At 38.4% G+C, this 23,899-nt stretch overlaps 2 protein-coding genes across 3 annotated transcripts in view; one reads left to right on the forward strand and one right to left on the reverse strand.

Annotated features, from left to right (window-relative positions):
* LOC136448945 (peptidyl-prolyl cis-trans isomerase-like) overlaps positions 1-23,899 on the reverse strand; it is a 306,630-nt gene that overhangs the window by 88,604 nt on the left and 194,127 nt on the right. The window lies entirely within an intron of this gene.
* Positions 1-23,899, forward strand: part of LOC136448937 (ankyrin-2-like) — a 208,899-nt gene that overhangs the window by 25,512 nt on the left and 159,488 nt on the right. The window contains exon 2 of one of the 2 annotated variants that reach the window (XM_066448658.1): positions 3,826-3,918. The exons of the other annotated variant lie outside the window; for it this stretch is intronic. Within the exon in view, the coding sequence (XP_066304755.1) occupies positions 3,826-3,918 (93 nt within the window). The remainder of the gene's footprint in view (positions 1-3,825; positions 3,919-23,899) is intronic. 2 annotated transcript variants of the gene reach the window in all.

A 23,899-nucleotide genomic window follows, 5' to 3' on the forward strand; every position in this document is an offset into this window, starting at 1 on the left:
ACACTAGATTAGATTATTAATTCCCAGAAACATTAGACATCCAATTTAACGGAGCTTTGGTTCTCTGTAATTTCACAGTGCCAGTAAATGTATCAAGCAAAGTACCCATCATTCATTGAAAACAAAACTCCAGCTTGATTAATTCTATATCTATAATGTTCAACACCAGGGCTCGAAATACTGGGTTCATAAAATTATGTATGCACTTTTGTGCACTCAGAATTGGAGCTGTGCACCTAGTTTTTGACTATGAGTACAACATTGCACCTAGATATTTGTGTACGGTTAACGTTACGTATATGTTATAATGGTAATATTTTAACACATTTATTGTATTACTTGTGTAAAATTTTGAAGTTGGATAGAATTTCAGATCCAAGTTCTTTAGGCAGACAGTTTGTGATAACATTTTGCTGACGTTCTACATAATCATATGTTGTGCATCCAAAATGTCTGTTGTGCACCTAAATTTTAAGACAAGTGCACCAGCGCACCTATTCCCCAAAATGAATTTTTAGCCCTGTGCAAAATTCTTTGGTGGTAGTGATTGGCTGACTGAATTACTTTGAATTTTCTGAAACATATTTTTGTGAGAACCATGTTTCATAGAGCTAATAACAGGGTTAATCTTTGAACGTATTTCTTAGAGACAAAGTTTGGTCCTTTTAGAATATGTATTTTACTTTTTAACAGGATACATCAACTCTTGTAATTAAATCATGAAAACAAATGGTTACAATGTTATAATACTAAATGTAACAGATTGCCTTTCTAAAGTCTTCGACACCTTTTGAAACATAGCAAACTTAGACTGCTTTATATGCACTAAAACAAATGGTTCAAATTCTAGTCTCGTGTAATTGAAATTTGAAATATGACCAGGCTTAACATGTTAAAAGACATAACTTTGAATCCAATGATATTTACATTTGGATTACTGTTATGAATGGACAACAGCAACATGACTGATAAGCTGTTAAACAGGTCTATGCAAGAGGTCAGTGAAGGAAGACTAATAGACATGAATGCTGAAAGGGACAGTTTAAGTGGAAACTTGAGAATGAAAGGTTTATGGAGTCTGAAGTACCCTTTAGAATGTGTGCTGGGTGAGAGATACTCAACTGAAATCAATCTAAAAACTTGAAAACACTTAAATGTTTTGCAGTTTTTTAGATTACCCAACTCCTCAGTGCAAACACTAACAAAAATAGTAGTACAAAATGTTCAGAAAATATCTCAAAAATTGGGACAGCCTTAATTTTTTAGACAATTTTGACCGGACTAAGTTGTACTGTACATTATCCATTTTTATACTGACTTATGATTGTTGCATAATGATTTTGGACAAACTGCCAAATTTGAGATGCAAAATTTTACTATTTAAAAGTACAGTTCGTCAGATGCAGCTGTTCTAACCCACTATGTGTTCATTACAGCCATGAATGGAGAGCAATACTGATAAATGTGTGAGAGAAATACTGATAAATGTGCGCACTCAAGCACTTTTTTAATTCCGTTAACCAAGAAAATAAATTGGTGTGGCCTAATGTACATGGTTTTTTATTGTGGTGAGCTCTTCACTGCGAAATTAAACCACTTGGAAAATGGTTGTTCTGTCCTCTGGCCGCCTACCCCCTTATTTCAACCACAAACTAAAAACCACAGCAAACACTCCATTTTCTCTCTACAGCAAAATCAAATCCATGTGAACTTAAAGGCATTAACAATATAGCTCTCTTTAGGTGCATAGATTTTACAACATCAATATAGAGTCTACTCTGATCTAAATACTATATACTGTGGCCGAATGCACCATTTTGGGTTGATTGTTCAAGAGCCAACTATGTGAATTATCATGGCCAGAGGAGTTTTATTAGTAGCAGTTGACAAGGGATTTTTGTGACAAATGGCAATATGTTAAATCTATCTGTGTCAGAATACCTGGAAATTCAAGAACCTTTTCGTTATGCAAAATTTATGTAAGCCTGTCATTAATATAAGTAAGAGTTGGGTTTTCAGCCTTGAAAATTTGATCACATGTATTTTTTCTTACAAATTACAGGCACCATATTGTTATTATAATGTGGCCATTTGTTCGGTATATTGATCATTATGATTTATAACTTAATAGAAGAAAGCACTCAAACTAATCTTCAAGAAGAGCAACACAAAAAAGTCTTTATAGTTAGCTTATATAATGTCATTACAGTCATTGCTCACCGTAATGTTCTTTAATTTACAACTAAAAAAATTCTATGCGGAGCATGCACTAAGAAATCGTTAGACCAGTTGTAGGCCAATGTAGGCCTACAATGTCTTTGAGCTATATCTCTTGGCTTGGCTTTGCGCTGTACGTATTTGAGGCCACACCAATTTGATTTCTTTGTTCTGTACCCTCCAAATGCCCATATTTTGGCACCAACAGTTAAAGAAAGTACTTTTCTCTCTGGTTATTCAAGTTCTGTTGAAATGTTTCTAAGTGAGTTATCGTCAAATTTTCTTTCGTGGATTGATATATTCATCAAAAGTTTTTGAACAGTGCTGTGGAAGCATGCGTGTCTATTAGTACAGAATGCCTGTATCTTCATTTTTATTTTTTACGCAAGAGTGAGAGAGTGATAAAGTCGAGACCGCTTGATTATAATGCTTTGAGTTGTAATTGTTCCTCTTCGTATCAGTGATTTTACCTCTGTTCAAAATCAGTATAGCAGGAAATTTTAAACAGAAATAGAGCAGAAAGTCACCAATTCATGTGTCGCCCGGTGTTATCAAATATCGTTTGAGACACTGAATAAAACATGGAAAAACATACTCAAAAGCATCTTGTTCATATTATGACATAAGTACATTTTAGTTTGGGCTTAGTTTTCTAGTATGCCATTGCACAAAATACGAAGAAAGTTTTTGATGGATTCGGCAAATGTGAATATTTGGGATAAATTGAATTGTATAAGTTTAAAAACCCATCTTCCGTTTCCCATCTTCCCCAAAGTTTGTAACTATCTACTACTTGTACATAATGCTTCACAATAAGTGGAAGTGTGCAACAGGCAGGATGACACACGTAGACAAAATCAGCAGGACTTTTGAATATTTATATTCATAGATGACAGATTCAGACAATATTGCATGGCCTGGTAATCAGATACTATCTGATGATGACCTACATAGCTCATCTGTGACCTATATGTCAGTGATGCCACATCAGCATCTGCGTCTGCTGGTAAAATGTATTATATATTATTCTGTCAAACAATAGAGTTTCAGTTTGCCATGAATAAACATATTAAGCATCACCCAATATTAAAGTCCTAATAAAGTCCTAGCTTTGTTTCTTTCAAAGTGATAGCTGTGTTACTTAATTTGCTGTACTTTGATTTGTTCATTTATTCTATCTCAAGATAGCAGGGTTGCCCCTTCAACATTAAATGTTGATTTCCAAGAGGGCCCAGTATATACAGGACAAGACATGTTACATTCAGTCGGGGGAGACGGAAGTGGACGACATTCATTGTAAGAAATAAAATCTGATATGTCAAAATATAATGATTATCATTGCCTATGACTCAACATTTGAAAACATGTATCTTAACACATATCTTTAAAACTTGGTCTTGAATATAATCTATGTAGTATTGGTTTTACTCAAACCTTTGTCTTTCGTGAGTCAACCAGTTATTACAATGTAGTTAGTGAATAGCTTGTTCTTACTCCAGAAAGTACTTTTTGTACAAAGATGCTTATGTACCTTGAACGTTTTTGTACTTCTTGATTGTTCTATTGTTTACCAATGTTGTTGATGAAGTTCTTTTTGGTCTGCTGTAGGCCACCTCTCTAAAGCCCATCAAGCGGTCCCTCCCTCCAACTGTCAACATCTCGGAGTCTGATCTGTCCTCTCGATCTCCTGCTCTATCTACAGTAAGTCTGCATGCTGTAGATTTGGTACTAGCACCCCCCATTCCACTAGCACTGCAACCTAGAATTTGACTATATCTTAACGAATTTCACAGATAGCATACAGATTTTACACTTTGTGTGGTTGTTGTCTTTTCAGTCATACTTGTCTATTTTTATTGATATTCCAATTATGAAGTCAAGGGTTACACAAATCTAATTTAGGTTGCAGCAAAGCCGTGGTGAGATTGTCGCCTAGTGGAATGGGGGCCTAAACAGTACCATTTTCATAACTGTTGTGTCAGTCACTGTTTTGTAAGGCAGACTCTTGTATGTGGTGAAGTGACAATGACTGTTCCATGTGAATGTACATGTATGCCATGTCTTGCTGCTATAACTGAATGGATGAGTGTGACTGTTGTAAGATGCTGAAGAGTGAGGAAGTGTGCTATTAACACTTGCTGTCTGAGGAGTTTTAGTAGATGGAAACAGCTGCTGCAGCAGACTAAGTATTGTGCATCCAATCTACACCAGTAAATCGTCATCATCAGTAAATATGAAAGAAGAAAAAACATAACAAAAAGATAAAAGATAAAATCCAGTCTTAACAGTCTACTATGGGTACATGGAGCAACTTGAACAGTATCAGGAAAAAATATCATGTCTTCAGACCACACGTCATCATCTTGACCTTTATTGCAAAGCCCAGGTAAAGGCCAACTTCATCTGTCATATATGCAGTTTCAGTTCCTGACACCCACTGCTGCACTACAAAAAATGTTTTTTTCTTATTTTTCTTGTTTTCTTGTTTTTTTCTTATTGCGAAAAAAATTTCTTATACAAAAAAATTCGAGAAAAATCAAGAAACACTAAAAAATCGAAGAATGTTAATTCTTGCATGAAGAGTTTTATTCTTGTTTTTCTTAAGTGAAGAAAGTAATTCTAGCATAATGCTAGAAATTTAAGTAAAACTTTCTTTTCCAGTCTTCAAACAAGATTCGTTTCTTGCTTGGTCAAATGGAGTATTTATAGAATCTTTAACATGTTACATCATGGTCAGGGCAGAAAATGCAAGGCAGTTAAAGAAGTTTTGGATGCCAAGTAAGTTAACATGTATTTCTGCCAATTTCAGGTCTATTATAAATCACTTTGATTTGAGGATCACACATGTGCATGTATAATGGTTCAGGAACAAATTTTCCAAATCAAAATCAAAATGTTGAAAAGGTGATCACAGAAAATTCTAGACTATAGCTTGTGCTACTGTCTACTGGAAAGTTGCCACAGTTGCCTTAGGTAGGCAGGTGGCTGATCAAGTACTGAAGTCTCCGAAGACTATTTTACCCACCATTCATGTGTGAAGTTGTGCTGCTGCCAATTAACGAGTCTCCTTGCCATGGCAGCGATGAGAATTGGTAGTCAAGAGGGCATGTTATCTCTTGTGCTCTCAACTTGGCTCATTTGGGACCGGGATGCACATTCACACGTTGCAATTTGGAAGATGTGAATTTGAAAAGGATTTTGGCAACTCTCCAATCGTATATCCAGTAGGGAAAGAATTTATCCCCTGGGATAAGATAACAGAGATGCACGTACCTGGTATTCCCCATTGGAAACTGACGAGTTTAGGCATGGCATGCTTGACAGTTGCCATATTTTAAGTCTAAATGCATGGGATATCAGCATGGAAGCTCATTTATGTTAGTGATTAACATAGTGAATCACTAAACTTTGTTTCAACTCAGCAAAATAAGCAAAGTCCAAATGCACAGGATATGCACTTTGACAGTAGAAGTGCGACGAAGGATGAGAGATATCATGTGTACTATGTTTGTGTGTTCTAAACTTGTATGTCTGTATGATTTATGTGATGGCATTTAGCATGGTTACTATACTTGCATGTCTGCTTGGCTCTATGTGATGATGTTATGTGAATACAAATGTTGTGTCTGTTTCAAAACCGATTTGTTCTTTTAAGGAGAACCTTATGTTCATGTGAAATAAAAGTCTGTTTATTACTCGTCTCTTGTCAGTTATTCTTGCATCATCCCTTATGCCATTGATAGCTATCATCAATGAGTCAGTACTACATGCACTGGCTAAATATATCCACACCACATTCCCTGGTGGTTGTCCCATGGTGCTTCACTGGCCATGGTGCTGGAAGATTGGCTGCTGGGCATCAGGTATCGAGGTGAAGAGGTCACTCACAGACTGCTGCACACACAGTTAAGTAGAATGCCATCAAATGAAAAAAATGGCAATTTGCAATAGATCACTGTCAAAATGGAGTTTTTACATCTATCAGTGCCACAAAATGTAGAATATCTGGTATTACATTAAATGATAAAGATGAAGTATTTTATATATTTGTAGATTGTGATTGCTTGAACATTGAAACCAGTGAGTATATTACACTGTTGTGTCTGCTTTTATGGATGGTACTGTTGGAGTTCTTGCCAATCCTATGTAGGCTGGGATTTTGGTTATTGCTGTCCTATCAACTAGTTAGGCAAGACCACCAATCATGGAAAGCGTCTTTCTCATGTTGCTATGTAGATCTTGGAAGCTAGGGGGAGATTGTGCACCTCAGTGAGAGCAACCGAAAAGAAAAGTGGGTCGTGGGTCTCAGCATGGGTGGCCAGTTAGGGAAAATGAGACTTTGCTTGTGGATAACTTGGCTACTGGTCAAGGATACACAGAGAAGAGAGAACAGATAATCTCTGTGTTGGGAGCCTGGACAAGTGATTTCCTTTTACTCTTCTCCATCTTATATTCCCTCACATCCCGGGGGCATACCTCCCTTGACAATACTGACTTGCCCATTCTCTGAGTCGCATCCTGTAATCAGTATCTTCTCATTCCTTCTACCTTCTGAGAAGGTACCTTCTGACTCACTCTACCATTCACTGCCTGATACAAGACATCCCAACACAGTTGGGCATCTTACACTTTCACTAGGACGCTGGGCTTCAGATCATTAACCCCGCATAATAACTATCTTAAGTTATTAAACTCCCAGAATACATGTATTGTGAAATTTATGTAAATAAAATGGACGAGCGTACAGTCAAACCTGCCCAAGAAGACCACTAAAATAGATGGTCTATGTGGACAGGTGGTCACTATAGATAGGATTCTTAAAGCTTTTGTAAATAGGAATAATTTTCTAAGGGATCACAACAGAAACAGTCACAATGGACAGGTGGTACTTATGTAGAGGTGATCACTTGTACAGGTTTGAAGGTATGTCAATGGCCAGGTGGTCCTTATGTGGGGATGGTCTTTATGTAGAGGTGGTTACTTGTACAGGTTTGACTGTACCAGTTTTATATCTGAAATGTTTGTAATAAGATGTCCAGCTTTACATTGTGTCTATGACTGTATATGAGAACTATGACTAGAAAAGGGAAAGTATGATAGTGAAAACTTTCTGTCTCTGATACATATGTACCTGTGGTAGACCTTAGTGCGGCCATGGCAGATAGACTGGTGTGGTCGGGAGTTGTGCATGGACTTGCCCTGTCCCCCCCGGGGGTCGACCGATGATGATGACCTGTGGTGCAAAGCTTCTCCTTATGTTTATCTTCAGTTATCCACTCCTACTTTCTTAAGAATCCTCCTGGCTAGAGTCAAATTCTCTTTCAGTGTGAGAAATTTCCCACAGCATTTCAAGAGCCATTAAGGTCTTGACAAGCTTTTGCTGGAAAATTGGGAATGGCACCTTGGGAATTGGATGAAGGTTTACTCCCTGCATACTACTGAGGAAATTGACCTAGCCTGTCTTAAGTATCAGTTCCAGGTCGTTGGTTTATTGACCAGTAGCTTCCGATGTGGGAAAGTACATGGTCAGTAGATCAATTGTCCTAATTCTTCCAAAGATAAAAGTCGGGATTACACTTTCTTTTATATCAAGAGGTTAATCGAATAATGCCTTAGAGAATAATACTTGAATATAGAGAAGTGTACTGAATGAGGGTGTCATGTGAAGTAGGTAACATTGTCTTGTTTACATTATCCAGGCATGCAAAAAAACTGTAGGCAAAAAGTCATCTGAAGGTATTTATATTTGTTGTAGGTTTGGCTTTCTTTCTATCTACACGTACCCTTCTACACTCAGCACGAAAAGTTTGGAAACTTACATGTAGATTTGATAAATCATTTCTCTGGGTTTTTTTTACCAATTGTATACTTACATGTATCACTGATACTGTCAGTGGAAGGGTTATTTGTTACTCTGCACAAAGATACCAAGTATTTACTGACACACCAGAGCGACCTACTCACGTAAGTAGCCCTGGTGCTCAACCCATGAATGTACGGTCATAATAAATGGACCTTCATTGTAAAGGGTAATAAAAAAGCTTTTTGCATCATTGACCAAAATCAGGATTCCAAACTTTTTGTGTTATACAAGAGCATCTATTTGAAAATATATTTGACCACTATACCATTATACTGTCAACAGCTTTGTCATGAACATTTAGTAGAGAAAAAGTTTAAGATGTACATGTACTCTGTTTTTATGTCCTGCTGCTTTGAGTGCTTATGGAACGATTGACCTGCATATTGTGTCGTCAGTGAGAATGGAAGCAGTCAAGATTTGTGATGCCTTTCACCGACCTCCCTACCTAGTTCCTAGATGCATTTTACATGACCCTAAAGTGATGTAGAACTTTTGTGCACAAAAGAATAGTTTGAAGTATGGCTTGATCAGTCATGCACAAAATACAGTATACAATGTAGTAACTGTAGTGTCCCTTTACGTTTCTTGATATGACCTCTGACCCCTATAGCCTTTCTGCAGGCTATCATTGTTGGTAATGCTTCTGATGGTGTCTTGGACACCTTGATGATGATGATGAACATTAGGAACAGTGCCTGTCCTTGCATTAGGGAAGATCAATTGAGCAGATAGGCCAGGACATTTCTTTAAAGCAACAATTTCATCCTGGTCTCAATGTGTAGACTGACCTAAATTCATGATGATTTAGGCTGTATAGACGTTGAATAATCAACGTATGGGAACAAAAAGCCTGAGGCAGCTGCAGTCAAGCCAGTATTATTTCTTTACTGCAACATAAATGAGAAGACATGATCTACTTGGATGTGCAGTGCTTATGTTTGTTCTGTAAGATCAACACCAGATAGGACTAGTGGCACCTGAGACCAGTACCCTTTATGACCCCCAAAGTACAGCTTGGCAGTTTATCAGGAATGACGTCTACAACCCCAGTTAATTACTGTAAATGCATTTAACTTCGCATGGTTTTTGTTTCGCGCTAAGGTGAAAATGGAGTGTTTTCTGTGGTTTTAAGTTTGCGGCAGCGCTAGAGTCACATACTGCTACAGTATCGGACAAAAATGTTTGCGGTGGTTTTTATTTCACAGTGAAACATCGCCGCCAAAACCGCGAACATAAAACCACTGCAAACATTTCTGCATTTACAGCATTGTCACCAAGTGCGTTAAGGAATACTGTACTGTTGAAATTTTCACTGTGGTGTAATGTTCATGGTATTTGCGGTGACTTAAAACCACTGCAAAAGCACTTGTTCTGTCTTCTGCCCGCCAACCCCCTTGTTTCAACCGCGAACTAAAACCCACCGCAAGCACTCCATTTTCTCCCTACTGCAAAATTGAATCCCTGTGAACGTAAAGGCATTTACGGTACATCAAGTGTCCACGTAACTGGTTTTCTCATTGGAGGCGATGTGTTCTGAAGGTCTCGTAAAGAAAGCCGATTGCTGCATGAGTTGGTTTTGTAAATGGACCAAAATGCCAGCCAGTATTAGATAATCCAGATTTCATTACATCTTGTTAAGGTATTGATCTGAAGGCTTTATGGTGTTGAAATCTTCTGCTGACAGCATGGAAATTGTGTTTCTGAAATGCCTGGTGACTTCTTTGGTATATTTAACTGTTACAAGTAGTTTTCAGTATTACATTTTGGATGCCGAGATGATGTATACATGTCTGTTCTTGTTGCCATTTTTGTATAAATGTGATGATATAATACATTGCAGGAGACAATTGTATGGTTTGTTGAGATGATATGGTTTACAATGTCAAAGCCTTTTTGAAACACCAGAATGTGACCACCATTCTTTTTTGTGATAGGGTAAGCAGATGAAACTTGACAATGCACATGAAGCACACATGCCAGCATGCATTACTTCATCCAGAGTTCTTTATATGTCTATATTACGGATTGCCCTCTAGATGCCATGATTTGTTTAACATTGAGTGATGTTGACAGGAAGCCTTGCTGTAAACTTATTTTCACATGATTGTAGACTTGTGTAAAGGTAGGTGAAGGTAAAAGTAGTCCCATAGCCTGTTTGAGAGCCGGAGAAAAGTTGTGTAAAGTGCCTTTCCCAAGGGCACAACATTGGTGGCATGTCTGGGCATTGGAACCCAGAACTTTGTGTGTTCTGGGCCAAACACCTTAGCCGTTATTCCAACATGATGCTGTTCATACTTGTGTATTGAAAAAAAATTCATGTAGCAGCATTCCTTTATTGTTCCATACTTTTGATCTCGACAGCGTTTATTCTGGGCACATCGGTTTTATCCTTTATCAGAGTTACATATTGGCTTCTTGTTTATGACAACGTTGTCTTTTGGCTGGTATTGGGTCAAAGGTTGCAACTGGAAGAAGTGTGATAAGGATAGAACTCTGTAGAGTTCAAATGCATGTGACCTGTTTGGATATAGCTGATTATAACCTTTGAAAGCAACAAATCATAGAGTAGAAAATGACATAATTTGTTAGAAGCAACATTGCTTTTGTTGCCCAGTGCAGATTACATCAGTGTTGCATGATGGGATAGATTCAATCGACCATTGACCGACAGTCTACTGAATTTGCCAGTTGATATTTCTCATCTAATGCTGTTCCAATATCACATGTAATAATAGATTTATTAATGTCATATGGTATGGGAAGGACTTTGAAAAACTTTGTGTTCAATGCGTTTCTTTTATTTAAAGTGTTTCAAAGAAAACTATAATTGGATCAGTGTTGATAAATCATATTACTGTAAATGTAGAAATGTTCGCGGTGGTTTTATGTTTGCGGTTTTTACGGTAAACTTTCAGCGCAAACTTACTACCACCGCGAAACGTTTTGCCCACCTATGACTGTAGTGCTACTATTGTTCAAAACGCGAACTTAAAACCACTGCGAACAGTCCATTTTCTCCCTACTTAAATGCATTTACATTAAGTCATACAAGTTTGCTACCTACAAAGCTCACAATTCCTTGCACCAGATGTCAACCTTACGATATACAGTGTAATTCACAGTAAAGTACCCGTCTAACTAAAGCAGCCTTCAACTCTTACTGTATCACTCTCAGGAAGACAACACAGGCAATATTGATCAGAAGATCTGTTGTTTGAGCTGATCAAAATGTTAAATAAGCATCAAAAACGTCACTGATTGTTCTGGTTTATAAACCCATACATAAGTTGGATCTGAAAGATCCGAATTGCTGAGAAGGTAACACTGACATCCTCATGTGCAACAATTTTTGTCCGGAGGTGCCCAGAGGGTGTCATCCATGTAATCAAATCAGTATGGCCTAACACGAGACAAAAGTTGCACTATGAATATGTAAGCCTGGCATGCAAAGATGTAGTTTATGTGGTAAAATGTGTCTCGCTGAAATGTAGCATTGCCATGTTGCTTTTGCTTTTCTAATAGTACTCAAACCTCCACCTACCAAACCCAAGTTGGGGAAAACATTCAATCCCTGATATCTCATGGGTATTTTTACCATATTTTGTTAGGTGAAGTGTTAAAAGACATTTTTTCTTTCACATTATTCTTGTCTCCCTGGAGGAAAAAGACAAAGCTCCTGTAACTAATTGAAATGTTTCACAGAAATGCAATTAGTGACATAACATGTTGCTGGGATGAACTAGAATTCATCAACCACAAAAGCATACAAAAGAAAGACTGATCACCAAGGGGACTCATCTGGGTTAGCTTGATTTGGGGTTGCTGAAACATTGAAATGACAGATTGATCAATACTTTGTAACTTCATACCGGGAATGTTATATTCCTATGTGCATTTGCTGACGATCAAGGAGCAGGATGCAAGCCGTATCTCTACTAGTTAGTAATTAAATAGTTTGGCACTTTTTCAAAAGGGTTATCTTTGGAAGTCAAAGCAGGCAAATGAAGCTGGTCAAGGTTGACTTTAGATGGTTCCGTAGATCTCCAACCCAGAGGCAGTGTTAACCACTCGTTCAGTCACCAGAGAGTGATGGATGGGCAGGATTATCTTTGATCTGGGAAATCTATAGATGGTAAGACTTTGAATGGCAGAGGTATCCTAATGCCTCCCCTAGGATGAACAGGCCAGAGCCTGAATGTGTAATATGGAATAATCAAACTACTCTGGATGCCAGGTTGTTGTGGGCCTTGGGATTGCCTCTTCTCCCTGAGCAATAAGAGTTCCACTTGTTGAAAAAATGTTATCATGTAATTAGATGCTCTTCTGGTCTCTGCATGGTTTTGACGTGCATGATTTTTCTACAGGAAATCATGATATTGGCACGCTACTAGGTAACTTTGCATCCTCACGCATGCACTAATGAGGGAACCCATACCTCATATCATAGTATGGTCCTGCTGTGCTGGATCTTGTTCAGTGCTTGTAAAGCCTTACGATACCTGATGATGAACTGAATAAAGGAAAAAATGTCTGTGGTAATGGGCTGGCCATCCTGATGCAGTAACAGCAGAGGCTTGTTATTCAGAAGTTAATGACCCTGACCTGTTTTCCAAGATCACCTATTATGCAGTGTTGGTGGAAGCTGACTTCAATATGCCGAGTTCTGGACATTTGAATCAGTTAGGGTCAATGAGGGCAAAGTTCAGGCACCTTTGCACAGCAGCTAATGTTTCAGCACCTTGGAAAGTGGGTGACAACCAGGACGCGTTGTGAAAGGTATTGGAGAAACAGCAACCTGTGCATCACTGGTATCATGGAAGAAGACTAAGATATTCTAACATTTTTCTTGCAGTGGACAAAATGATAACAATTTACATTCATGACCAAGCACTTCACTACTAGAGGGATCGAAGTTCTTTACCTTTAGGTTTTGGTGACATTCAGGTTTTGGTGTTTAAAACCCTTTCTGTATTTTCTGATGTTTTAATTCGACAGTAGTTTTGGGATGCAACATGTCCAAAGGATTTAGTAGGCTTGATGAAATCAATCATGTACAGTTAACTGCTGGGATGATGAAAATTAATATAGCGTGTCCCCAAAGTCTGCTTAGCACTGTATAGCACATGATGAATGAAGTCACAATCCTGTCTTGTTACAGCCTAATCTACAGAGGAAATAATACAGGGGACTTCCCTGACAAAGTAAACCAACCCTCCAAGAAAAGTGTTTGTCTTTATTGTAGTGATCAACCTTGTTTGCAAGCTCTTTTATTTTTGTTATGCAAAAATGAGCTTTTTAACTCTACATTATCCTAGACTGTTCATAGGGCTACGCATTCAAATTCAGTGTGCCACACAATCAATATCAACTGTTGTAGACCATTTCCATATATATTTCCATATATATTTTATCTGTGTGTTAAAGCTAAGATGGAAAGGACATTGCCTTCAAAACAAACTCATATCGTTCCTTCCAGTCAAGATAGAAATTTTCCACTTTAGCAAGCCTTACTCAAATGCCGTTGACTTAACACATGAATTATCCATAAAGCATTTTCTTACAAATGATTATCCTGAAACTCCTATAGGGCAAGGCTTGAGTGAGATATAGCAGTATCAGATAACTAATTCAAATTGAGGGCTATTTCCAGTCAATGTTATTGACATTAAACAAGCAGGTATTGCTTGATGACTATAGTAATCAATAGTAACTATGTGACCCATGGCCTTTCTGTATCCGCAGACTGAAGGTACATTCATCTATTGATATATCAGTAGTCACCCAGCACATGTATTTTCATATATGTGAAGTAATCTGAAGTGTTAAACCATAAGTCACTTTTGTGCTCATGATTTAGAACAAGTTGTTGACAGAATCAGGACAAACTAACTGTAAGCATGGTGCTTGGATTGCAAACAGTAATGACGACAGCAAAAGTTTCGATAGTGATCATAATTATGTAGCAGCAGTAAGGAAATTCCTGTTGTTAGATTTGAATCCAGGCTTTCTCGAATCTTAACCACTTGTTGATTAGTGTAAGGCCTACTTGCAAAAATCAACAAAATCCATGTAGAGGTTTATTCGTCAACATGCCAACTATCCAATGCTTATTTGGTTGAAAAAAAATGTCTGTAGAAGGTTCGATAGACAGTTGACAATTGTGAGGCCCAATTGTGGACCTGAATTCAATACAGTCAAAGCTGCGTAAGAAGACTACTCAGGGAACCGATAAATTTTGGTCTAATTTGTGGACAGGTGGTCACTATAGACAGTATTCCTAATCGTCTAAGGAACCACGAAAAAGTAGTCACATTGGCCAGGTGGTCCTTATGTACAGGTGCACTTACACAAGTTTTATTGTATTGCTCTACTTTATAAACAGCCTTAAGCACTGTTCTCATGTGATAAATCAAGCCTACAGTATCTTCAGTATCGACTTCACGTTTCTCCAGAGGCAGGGGTGATAGGCAGGTGGACCGTTCAAGATTAGGAAGAAAAACGTTTAGACTGCTGCACTTTTCAGATACATACATGCATACATTTTCAGAACAACTTCGATCACACAACGTTTTTTAAAATTCAATCAACAACCTCTGCCCAATGACCAGCTTTTCTCTGCAGTGAATTTATTCCATAAAGTATGACAGTTTGGTTATCAGTTAAGAGTTATGTTCAACGTCATTTCCCATGAATTTGACTTACACTGACAGTTCCCAGTCAAACATCATATCGAGATGAATAATTGATCTTTTTCTACTGAAATCCTTGTACTTGACTTCGATTTTGTTGTAAAGTCTCATGGGGACCAGTCCTTAACAGTAGACATGTTCACTTTGACCGGTGATCTGTCTTTATGATAAGAAGTGTTTTCTTGAACCAGAGCCAAGGTTCTTCCCCATAGTACAACAACTGCTGGAGGGTGCCCTTGTAAGTATGTAACATTGACCTTGCTACTCAGGAAGCGTGACCTTGTCCAAAGCCAAGTGGTTCAGGTTACACTTGTCACTGTTAATGTTAGTTCAGCATACTAACTGGAAAAACTATAGTCAGAAAATTTACTTTTCGTATACATCTGCTTCTTTGGTGTTTATTTTATGTAAACAATAATATGACTGTATTATTCATGTTTTCTATTAAGGCAAATTTGAGAATATTGGACAGTAACAGATTACCAAAAACTGTAAAACACAGGCTTTGACTGATGGAGACATAGACATAGCAGTCCATATATGCTGTACATGTGTATATTGTAAGAACTGATAAGGGTGACTGTTGTACAAATGGTTGAAGAAAAACAGACAAAATGTACTTAGAGAGAAATAGTAATTGTTGTTTCTTAAACTTGTACCTCTTGGTGTGGTGAACCTAAAGCCCCCATTTCACATTGCACATAAATCAATGAGACAGTGATAGAATACTGGCCAAACATCCTTTTATGCCAGAGCATCTTGGGAATGAAAAAGGTTACAAGTTTCCTTGTACTTTTGCCCTTGATGGCCCCAATCTTACACCCTGTAATTACTGCGTTCAGTCTTAGTACAAATCTCTCTCCCTTATGAGTTTATGTTGTATCCAATACAAACTTAATGGGTGGACTAGACTTTGACAGAAAAAAAGAAAGTCACTTTGTTTCCTAGGTTGTTTAATTGCAGCGTAGACTTAGTCCTATCATATGACATAAGGCAGTCAAGGTACATGTAGATGAACATGTACTATTGTACAAAAAGAAGAAAAATTGTAATCTACCCATTGACATCTCATAAAGTTTTGAGGAATAGCAGGCAAAAGTTATCCTTTTCTATCCCACAGGATTGCTGTTCATAGTGATATGTCAACATGCCTAATCCCTGTTTATTATAGGGTGGATTAGGAAGAAGCTCTAGTAGGCAATAGAGACGTCTCTAGAGTAGCAGTTTGCAGGGAAAACATCGTCTGCATTCCATCATCTTCCTCCAAGGAGTTGTGAAACATAAGTGACATTTCAGCGCACGTAATACCTGACATATAGAGTTATGTTTTCTTTCATCAGCTCGGAAAGCCTCACCCTTGTAAGGAATTACTAGAAGTCCATGGAGACGGGAACAATCTTTATAGAAAGCTGAGATTTATACTGTACCTATTTCCATATTTGTGACATCCAGTGCTGATCATTTATCTTTTGTGCCTGTCCGGTGCTGAAAGCGCTAGCTATGTAGAAGGGGACCAATTTGTTACTAAAGGACAATTACAGCCTCCGATTTTTACCTTGTTAGGCCTAACCCTGAGCAATCTTCTGCCAGTAATTACCACTCAACCAGAATATCGAAAGCCTTACCTTCACTTCAGTGTGCTTCCATTACTTCTGCAGAATGGATCCTGAGAAATTCCACTTAGGTCCAAGAAACAATTATCTTACATGGCACGTCTGCAGCAGTGGAGGTATAGAACTGGGTTTGACTTCCTGAATATGGCAATGGGATTTGTAAGGGATGCTTTTCTCACAGCGAGAGATGTCATAAAGATTTAAAGCAGGAACAAAACAGCATCCCAACTCAGAGATGTGTGCTAAATGTCATAAATTTGCTCATAATGATATGGTACACACAGTTTAATGGTGAGCGTAATTAAAGGATGACATTTTGTATTGCTAATGAGACAGGTTGTTGAGTATGCATGATTATCTAAAGCACTCAAAATAGAAATGACATATCGTTCATGCAAATATCACCTGTAAAAGTTACTTGGCTTTTGTAAGTTTTTTTTTTCATCTGTAAACATAAAAACTGCTTTTGTTTTTGTGTATAAGGAACAGTATTTTAGATGATTTGGACAGATATCTGGTTCACTAAAGTAAAGGAGGAGGTTGGGTGATTGATTAGACCGGGTTTATGCTGACATTTGAAATGCTGTAGGGAAGAAGGAGAGGCACTCTTGACAGTTGCATTCAGGTGCAATTCGTTTCCATGCCTGACACTTCAAGGATAATCTCATATCACAAGAGATTTGTCTCTTCTTGATTAGGTATGAAAGCTGTTAATCTGCATGTCCAATTTGTGTTGAAAAGTTACAGGAATTAGGTGGCCTCAGAGGTGCAGCCAATCCCTTAACCCTTGGCTGGCGCGAGTCAACTTACGACTCTCATAATGGTAAGAACCGTTCATTATCCAGTTGTGTTTTATTTGGAAAACTTTCGACTGCCACTCTCCACAGGTGCTTAATCATTCCCCCGCTCACGAGAATCAGACTCGAGCCTGTAAATTCTCACTCTAATACCAACAATGACATGCGGAGATCTGTTGCATGCATAATATGCCCATAATGCATGTAAGTGTCCGGCGGTAGTAATCAAGGGGACGATGATGGTGTTTGGATGTAGTGGCCCTGCCGGATTACGCTCCTTGTGTTTCCTGTGCTTGTGATGATGGAGTAGGAGATGTATTGATCAGTGTGTGAGTGAGGAAGGAGGAAGGGGAAGGACGGGGGGAGAGAGAACTGATCCTGCAGTTCCAGTGGCTAGCAGCAGGTTCGGCTACTCATGTCTTTGTTCAGCACCTATCTACTCGGATGTACCATACTCGCCCGCAGACTCCAGTGCCAAACGTGCCTTAAAGGATTTGAACTGGATGCAGAACTTGAAGCATACATCGAGATGGTAGGTTGGCTCCGTTCCCAACACGTTTGACACTTTTAGCAAATACCAGTCGTAAATAAGCCTACTCAATGGAGGTTCCGATGCTATAGGACAGCAAGGTATGTAATTCTATAGGTCCTCAATAGACTAGGTGTAATTACTGAAAGGATAAGTTATGATGTTAGCTGGCAAGCTGTGTTTATAGGCTATTATGCAGTAGTAACGGTCATTTAGGGATCATTTGTTGTCAGAGTAATATTAAAGGGCAACCATAATTGAGTTTGGCCATGCTTTTCTGTCGATGCAATGTTTTATTGCTTCTGAGGTACCAGGTCCAATAGAATGTGCGGTAGTAAGTCTCATCGGCAATGGATGTATACATGCAGTGCACATTGTATACAAAGTGGAGATTGGCTTTATACCTCAAAGGATTGTAGTGTCAGAGTTGTAACACTTACCCGTACATTCTATTGGACTCTTGAGGCGTGCAAAAGATTGTTGGGGAACCTGACTTTAAAAAGGGTATTTATTTCTTTTGGTATAAAACAAAAGTGTACTCAAGTATGTTGTGTGTATCAAGCAAGTCATGTCTGTCTGTCTGTCCATCACTATTTATCAGCTAGTATTTCAGTCCATGACACAAAGCCAGTTTTGGCTTAACAATATAATATCTCCCCACACATAACATGTTTTATTTGCCATCTGCTCCAACATGATATCACCATAGGTTGAACCCAGAATTTTTTTTCAGTCCATAACAATTTTGTGAACTGAAAACATCTCAATAACATTAGCACTGCAACTGCTGAGCGACCAAAGATTTGACACAGATTTATCAAATAACTTCATATAATGTTTAAGAATGCTGTGTGCTTTGTTGTCTTTTGAATTATACTTTCACGTCTTGCATCATATCCCAATAATGAAATGAAGGGTCAAACGAATCCAACTGGTCTCTTTACAGTTGCTCAGTGATCACCGTCTAGTGGCTTCAGTGACAGGTCTTAGACATTTTCTTTAACAAGCAAACAGGCAATTCAGTACAGGTTCAACAAGCTGTTTAACTCTGTAGGTTTAAGGTATTGTTTTTCAGATTTTTAGGTCACTGTGTTTGCAAGTCTAGTGATAAATGTAACCTTTTACCTCTTGGTGGGAATAATTGATTCTTTTTCATCACTATCACACCAAAGCAGGCGTAATATTGAATCCTTCCTAGAAGGTGATAAGGTGATGGTATTTCAGGTTCAATTGCGTTGGATACTTTTATCAGTGATTTTTCCAACAGATAAGAGAAGTTTCAGATAAGCCTACATTGGGAAATTGAGGCAGTTTTTCATGACTATCATTCAATCGTGTATCAGTAACATCACATTCAAAAAGGTATTGGACAGAATTGAATAGAACGAGAATATCATTCATACAATGTAGGTTTATAAGCTAGAAAAATTACTGATGCGCGTCATTAAGATGGACTCAACTTATGAAAGATGATAAATGAGAAGGCACAGGGGCAAGTAGAGACAAAATGATTTGTGTGTATGCTTTGAAAACAAGTCCATTTTGGAAGGAGTCATTCTCATGCCTTGTGCCCTTTGTTTTTCTCTTCCTTCTGGGAAAAACACAATTTTGGTCTACATTTCTATCAGGTAGCAAAGTGGTTATGAATGTTGTATCAGTACCATCTTGCCCCTTGTTATGATTTGATTTTTCTGCATAAAAACTTGTATGTGGCTTAGTGAGAAATATTCTTGTAGCTCAATTGGTAACAGCCTAGTTAAGTTCCTGGTTCCAATTAGTTTGTAACTGGGAGATTCCAGTTTAATCCTTAGAAGGACATCTCGGTTTGTAGCCTGGGTGCCATCCTATTTCTACCGCTACCCTAAAAAAATAGGGTAGCGGTAGAAATAGGATGGCACCCAGGCTACTCGGTTTGGGCTGCACCCGTTTTTCGGAAAGGACATAAAATGGGGGTCCCGTGTTTGAGGAGGTGCCTTGACCACGTTAAAGTTGAAGGGCTATGAATCCTTCCCTGTAGAAATATAGGTGCCACTAGGTACTACAAGAGTCTGAACAAACAAGGAACAAACGATGTATCTCAATGTAGAACATGTTCCCAGTGTGCAGCCCCTCTCTGTAGTGAAGATAGCACCCCCATGAAGCTGAAGAGAGAGGCCTGAGTTGTAGTCTGCTGGCACGTTGTACAGTCATTAAGGACGGATTACTAAGAGAAGGTGGCAGTAGAGATAAAGACAGGAGGCCAGGCCCTGGAAGGAGGAAATTGGCCATTTTCCAGTCACCTGCTTCCGGGCCGACAAACGGACGAAATTGAAAATAAAGATCTTTCATCCGAATACCTACTTTGAGCAGGATTTGCTTCCTGACTGATCTAGTTACATGTATATTGAGATCTTCCTGCTTGATAGAGATGCATAATTTTTTTTCAATAGGAGATCTAGAGGAGAAATAAACGACAGTGACATGTCCATGGATAGTATCAGCACTCCAGGCTCAACGTAGAATAAAGTGGTTGAACACAGAGGGAAGTATTATGTTCAAAAGATAGGTTCAAGCACACTGTATTTGTGTGATAGTTTAACCGCTGGAGACATATTTTTTGGACTTGCTAAGAAGATACTGTCAGCAGTCTTTTTTTCTACGTCCAGGACTCCTTCTTAGATGTGAATAGGTTGGCAAGCTAGGCTGTTATTGGAGGTGATGCTCAGAGTACAGGTCATTGAAGCAGTGCCTTTAATAGGTGATTAAGGCCCATCCCTAGTGAAAGGGAACACAGGTGGATGACCAGAACTGTATTTCCCCTGATTGCTTCTCGGGCTTCTATTTTGATTTCAGCAGCATTGCTCTGTAACCTCAAGGGTTTTTAAACCTTCATTTACCTGTCCCTGGTTAGAGTACTTTTAATCATCAATCTTTTACATGTCCATATTATTATTGCTTTTGCTAAAGAGTGCTCCCAGGGGGGAGGGGTTACTACAGTTGTAGGGCTTCGCTGGAAAATCAGAGATTTTAGATTATGCCACGAATTTGCTCTTTCTTTCTACCATACAGTGAATATTATATAGTACTTTGCAATGATAGATGGATGTCCCTGAAGCTCAACTGGTAGCAGCCCTACAGTTGAGCTCTAGGTTCCAATTATTTAGTAACTGTTAGACCCCAGCTCAATCCTGGGAAGGGCATCTCAGTTGGGGCTGCACCCGTCTTTCGGAAGGGACGTAAAATGGGGGTCACATGACATGTTTGAGGAGGTGCCTTGAGTATGTTAAACAGTGGAGGGGCTAGCAACCCCTGCCTGTAAAAATATACCCTGCTACTGAAACAGCAAGGAAGCTTGCTGCCCCATGTACCACTTGATACTACAAGGGTCTAAACGAACAATGTTGCAATGACAGAACAACCTCTTTTCTAACATGGTGTATTTGTTCACTTATTCCACATCATCCCATGAGATTGTCCTAACCTTTATTCCCATCATGTCTCATTATGTTCTGCAGCATCATGCTGATTTAATTCATGATCCCCAGTTAGTGCCAGCGTGCCATTTACGCCACTATGACCTTTAACTTACCCAAGTTCATTACCATAGACATGGGGAACCGAGGCAACACAGGGAGCGGTGGATTGCTTATTTGAACGGAAAAGGCAGGGGTCAACCTGACTGTGGGAAGGAAGATAACTGCCGATGAGCTTGAAATTGCTTGAGATCAGCCATAGATGACTGACAGAAAAGAGAAGAGGTTTTTCTTGGCTACGAAGAGCGTCTATTTCATGGGTGTTGATCGTGTTCTGAAAAGAAATCACATGTTTGAATGCATCTTCAGCTGTCATATCTAATGTTATTGCATAGTTTCCCGTCTTGTTGCAACATGTTTTGTTGTGGCTTGACTGTATATCTATCTATCTTTTAAATGATGTACAATATTTGTGTTTTATGCCAAAAGGCAGTTTACCAGTTATGCACAAACAAACAAAACGACATGTAGGCAGACCACAGTACATTGTATGTGTTACGTACAAAGTCATGTAGAAACCAGTGGTATTATTCTTCTCTCTCTCATGTAAGTTTGCAGGGAGAGGGATGAACTTTGCTTGGGACTTCATATAAACAATTTCCTTCATTCTGCCTTGACAGCTTCTAAATTTGCAATGCATTTATTTCAAGTATGTGCTCTAAGGTATCTGCATGTACAAGTGTGCACGTATCTTTACTACGCATTTCCGTAAAAAGCCACCCTGGGAAGTATGAATACTCGGAGATGAGCTAATGACCGTTATTTAGGTTCCCAGCAGAGTTGTTGACCTGGATATGTATGTTTAGGCCACACCAATTTAATTTCTTGGTTAAGGGATTTTTATTTTCAAAAAAAAAAAAAATTTTTGAAAAAAAAATTCATGAAAACAGATGGCTGGCCCAGCCTTCTGTTTGCATGGTTTTTTTTTTCTAAAATTTTTTTTTTGAAAATAAAAATCCGTTATTACCAAGAAATTAAATTGGTGTGGCCTTAGGGTATTTTATTGTGTGTTTCAATTTGAAAGAAAAGTGCTTAGCTGTAGCAGAGGAACAGGGGAAACATTGCAATGTATGTTTCCTTTATGCCTGTATACAGAGTAATGTCTTTGGTAAAGTTCTTGTCAAAAATCCTTTTTTAAACCAGAAAATTAGAGGTGTTGACAATGTAGGAACATTTTCAGGTCACAATGACTCGCCACTTCAGACCGGCATATAGAGATTCCATCATTCACAAATCTCTGTAAAGTATCATGAAAAGTCTGTGATTTTCACATGTTCTCCTACAGTGAATATGCTTCTAATCTACAGTATTGTTTACATGTAGGTGATTTATCAGAAACAGTATCAGAACTCAGCTGTCGTTTGATTGATGTGCTAATACTTAACATCCTGAAGCATAGAAACTGTACTGAGCTTTATTGACTCTACGAATGATAGACTATATGATCAGATTGGATTGCTGCCACCATTAAAGTCACAGCCATGTTTTGTTCATATAAATTGTTCGTATAAATCTTAGCCTTCTCCCTCCTATCCATGATCATGGATCCTTTTATCCTCATTTCTCTTTTGAAATGCTGTATCCCTTTTTTTTGCCATTTCTATTTGGGTCACGGAAGTGGCCAGCAAAACTTCAAAAGAAAAACCAAGGCAAACTGATCATTCTATCTCATTCATCTTGCAAGTACGTTTGTGTTCCTTGTTGAATAATGGACTATGTTGAATTATGGATCTATTGGAATTTCCAAAGCTTCAGAAACCTTTAAGGGGAATAATCTAGTGGATGTTCTTTAAGTTTCTTGCCTTTTTGGTGTATAAACCCTTGCTGAATGCATCAATCCAAGTGCAAATATGACCGATAAAGCAGTTAAATATACGTAAATTCGTGAAGAGAGATGCTGCCTACCCATAATTTCACAGAGTAACCAGTAACTGACGGAAGCAGAGATACACAGGGAAAGCTGTAGACCGTTTACAAAGACAAAAAAAGACAAAAAGAGTAATACTATGTAAATATTGCCCCTCAAATGCAGTGGAAGACGAAAGTCATTTCATCTCTAATTTATTTTATGAGGCTACTTTTGTATTAGAAACCAATTATTTATCAGCCTGTCCAAAATGCACAGTCACTTACTTTCCCACTATTCCTGACAATGAGAAAACAACTGAACTATTAAAATCAAAGAAACCACAAATCATAATAGAAGTGGGTAAATTCGTCTTCCACTGCCTCTAAAGAGGAATCAAACCCAACAAAACTAGGGCCATGCAGATTTTAGAATGTAGCATGATATTGGATGTAGCCCTTAATATCATTGTATCTATCATTATTATATGTGTTGTTTGTATTTGCAATTAGCCTTCGGGCATGTAATTGCAATAAACTTTGGCTATTACCCTTGCACAGGAGCTTTCCCTCCAATTATACACGTAGCAAGTCTGACAGTGATGCCTTCATCTGTCTATCGATCGTTTCCCTGTCACGGAAACCTCTTGTCAATGAGAACTAAGTCTTCCCAGATTAGAGACTTACTGGAACTGTTGCCAAAGATCTTTATTGCTTCTTTCCCATAAAAATTCATGTCCTGAAGGATTCTCTCAGCCTTAAGGCCTTACGGCCTTATCTCTATTGATTTATACCATGCCATTGATTTTTGTTTTTAAGTTGACTGGACTTGTC

The sequence above is a fragment of the Branchiostoma lanceolatum genome, chromosome 14, assembly GCF_035083965.1.
Source record: "Branchiostoma lanceolatum isolate klBraLanc5 chromosome 14, klBraLanc5.hap2, whole genome shotgun sequence".
NCBI classification, from domain to species: Eukaryota; Metazoa; Chordata; class Leptocardii; order Amphioxiformes; family Branchiostomatidae; genus Branchiostoma; species Branchiostoma lanceolatum.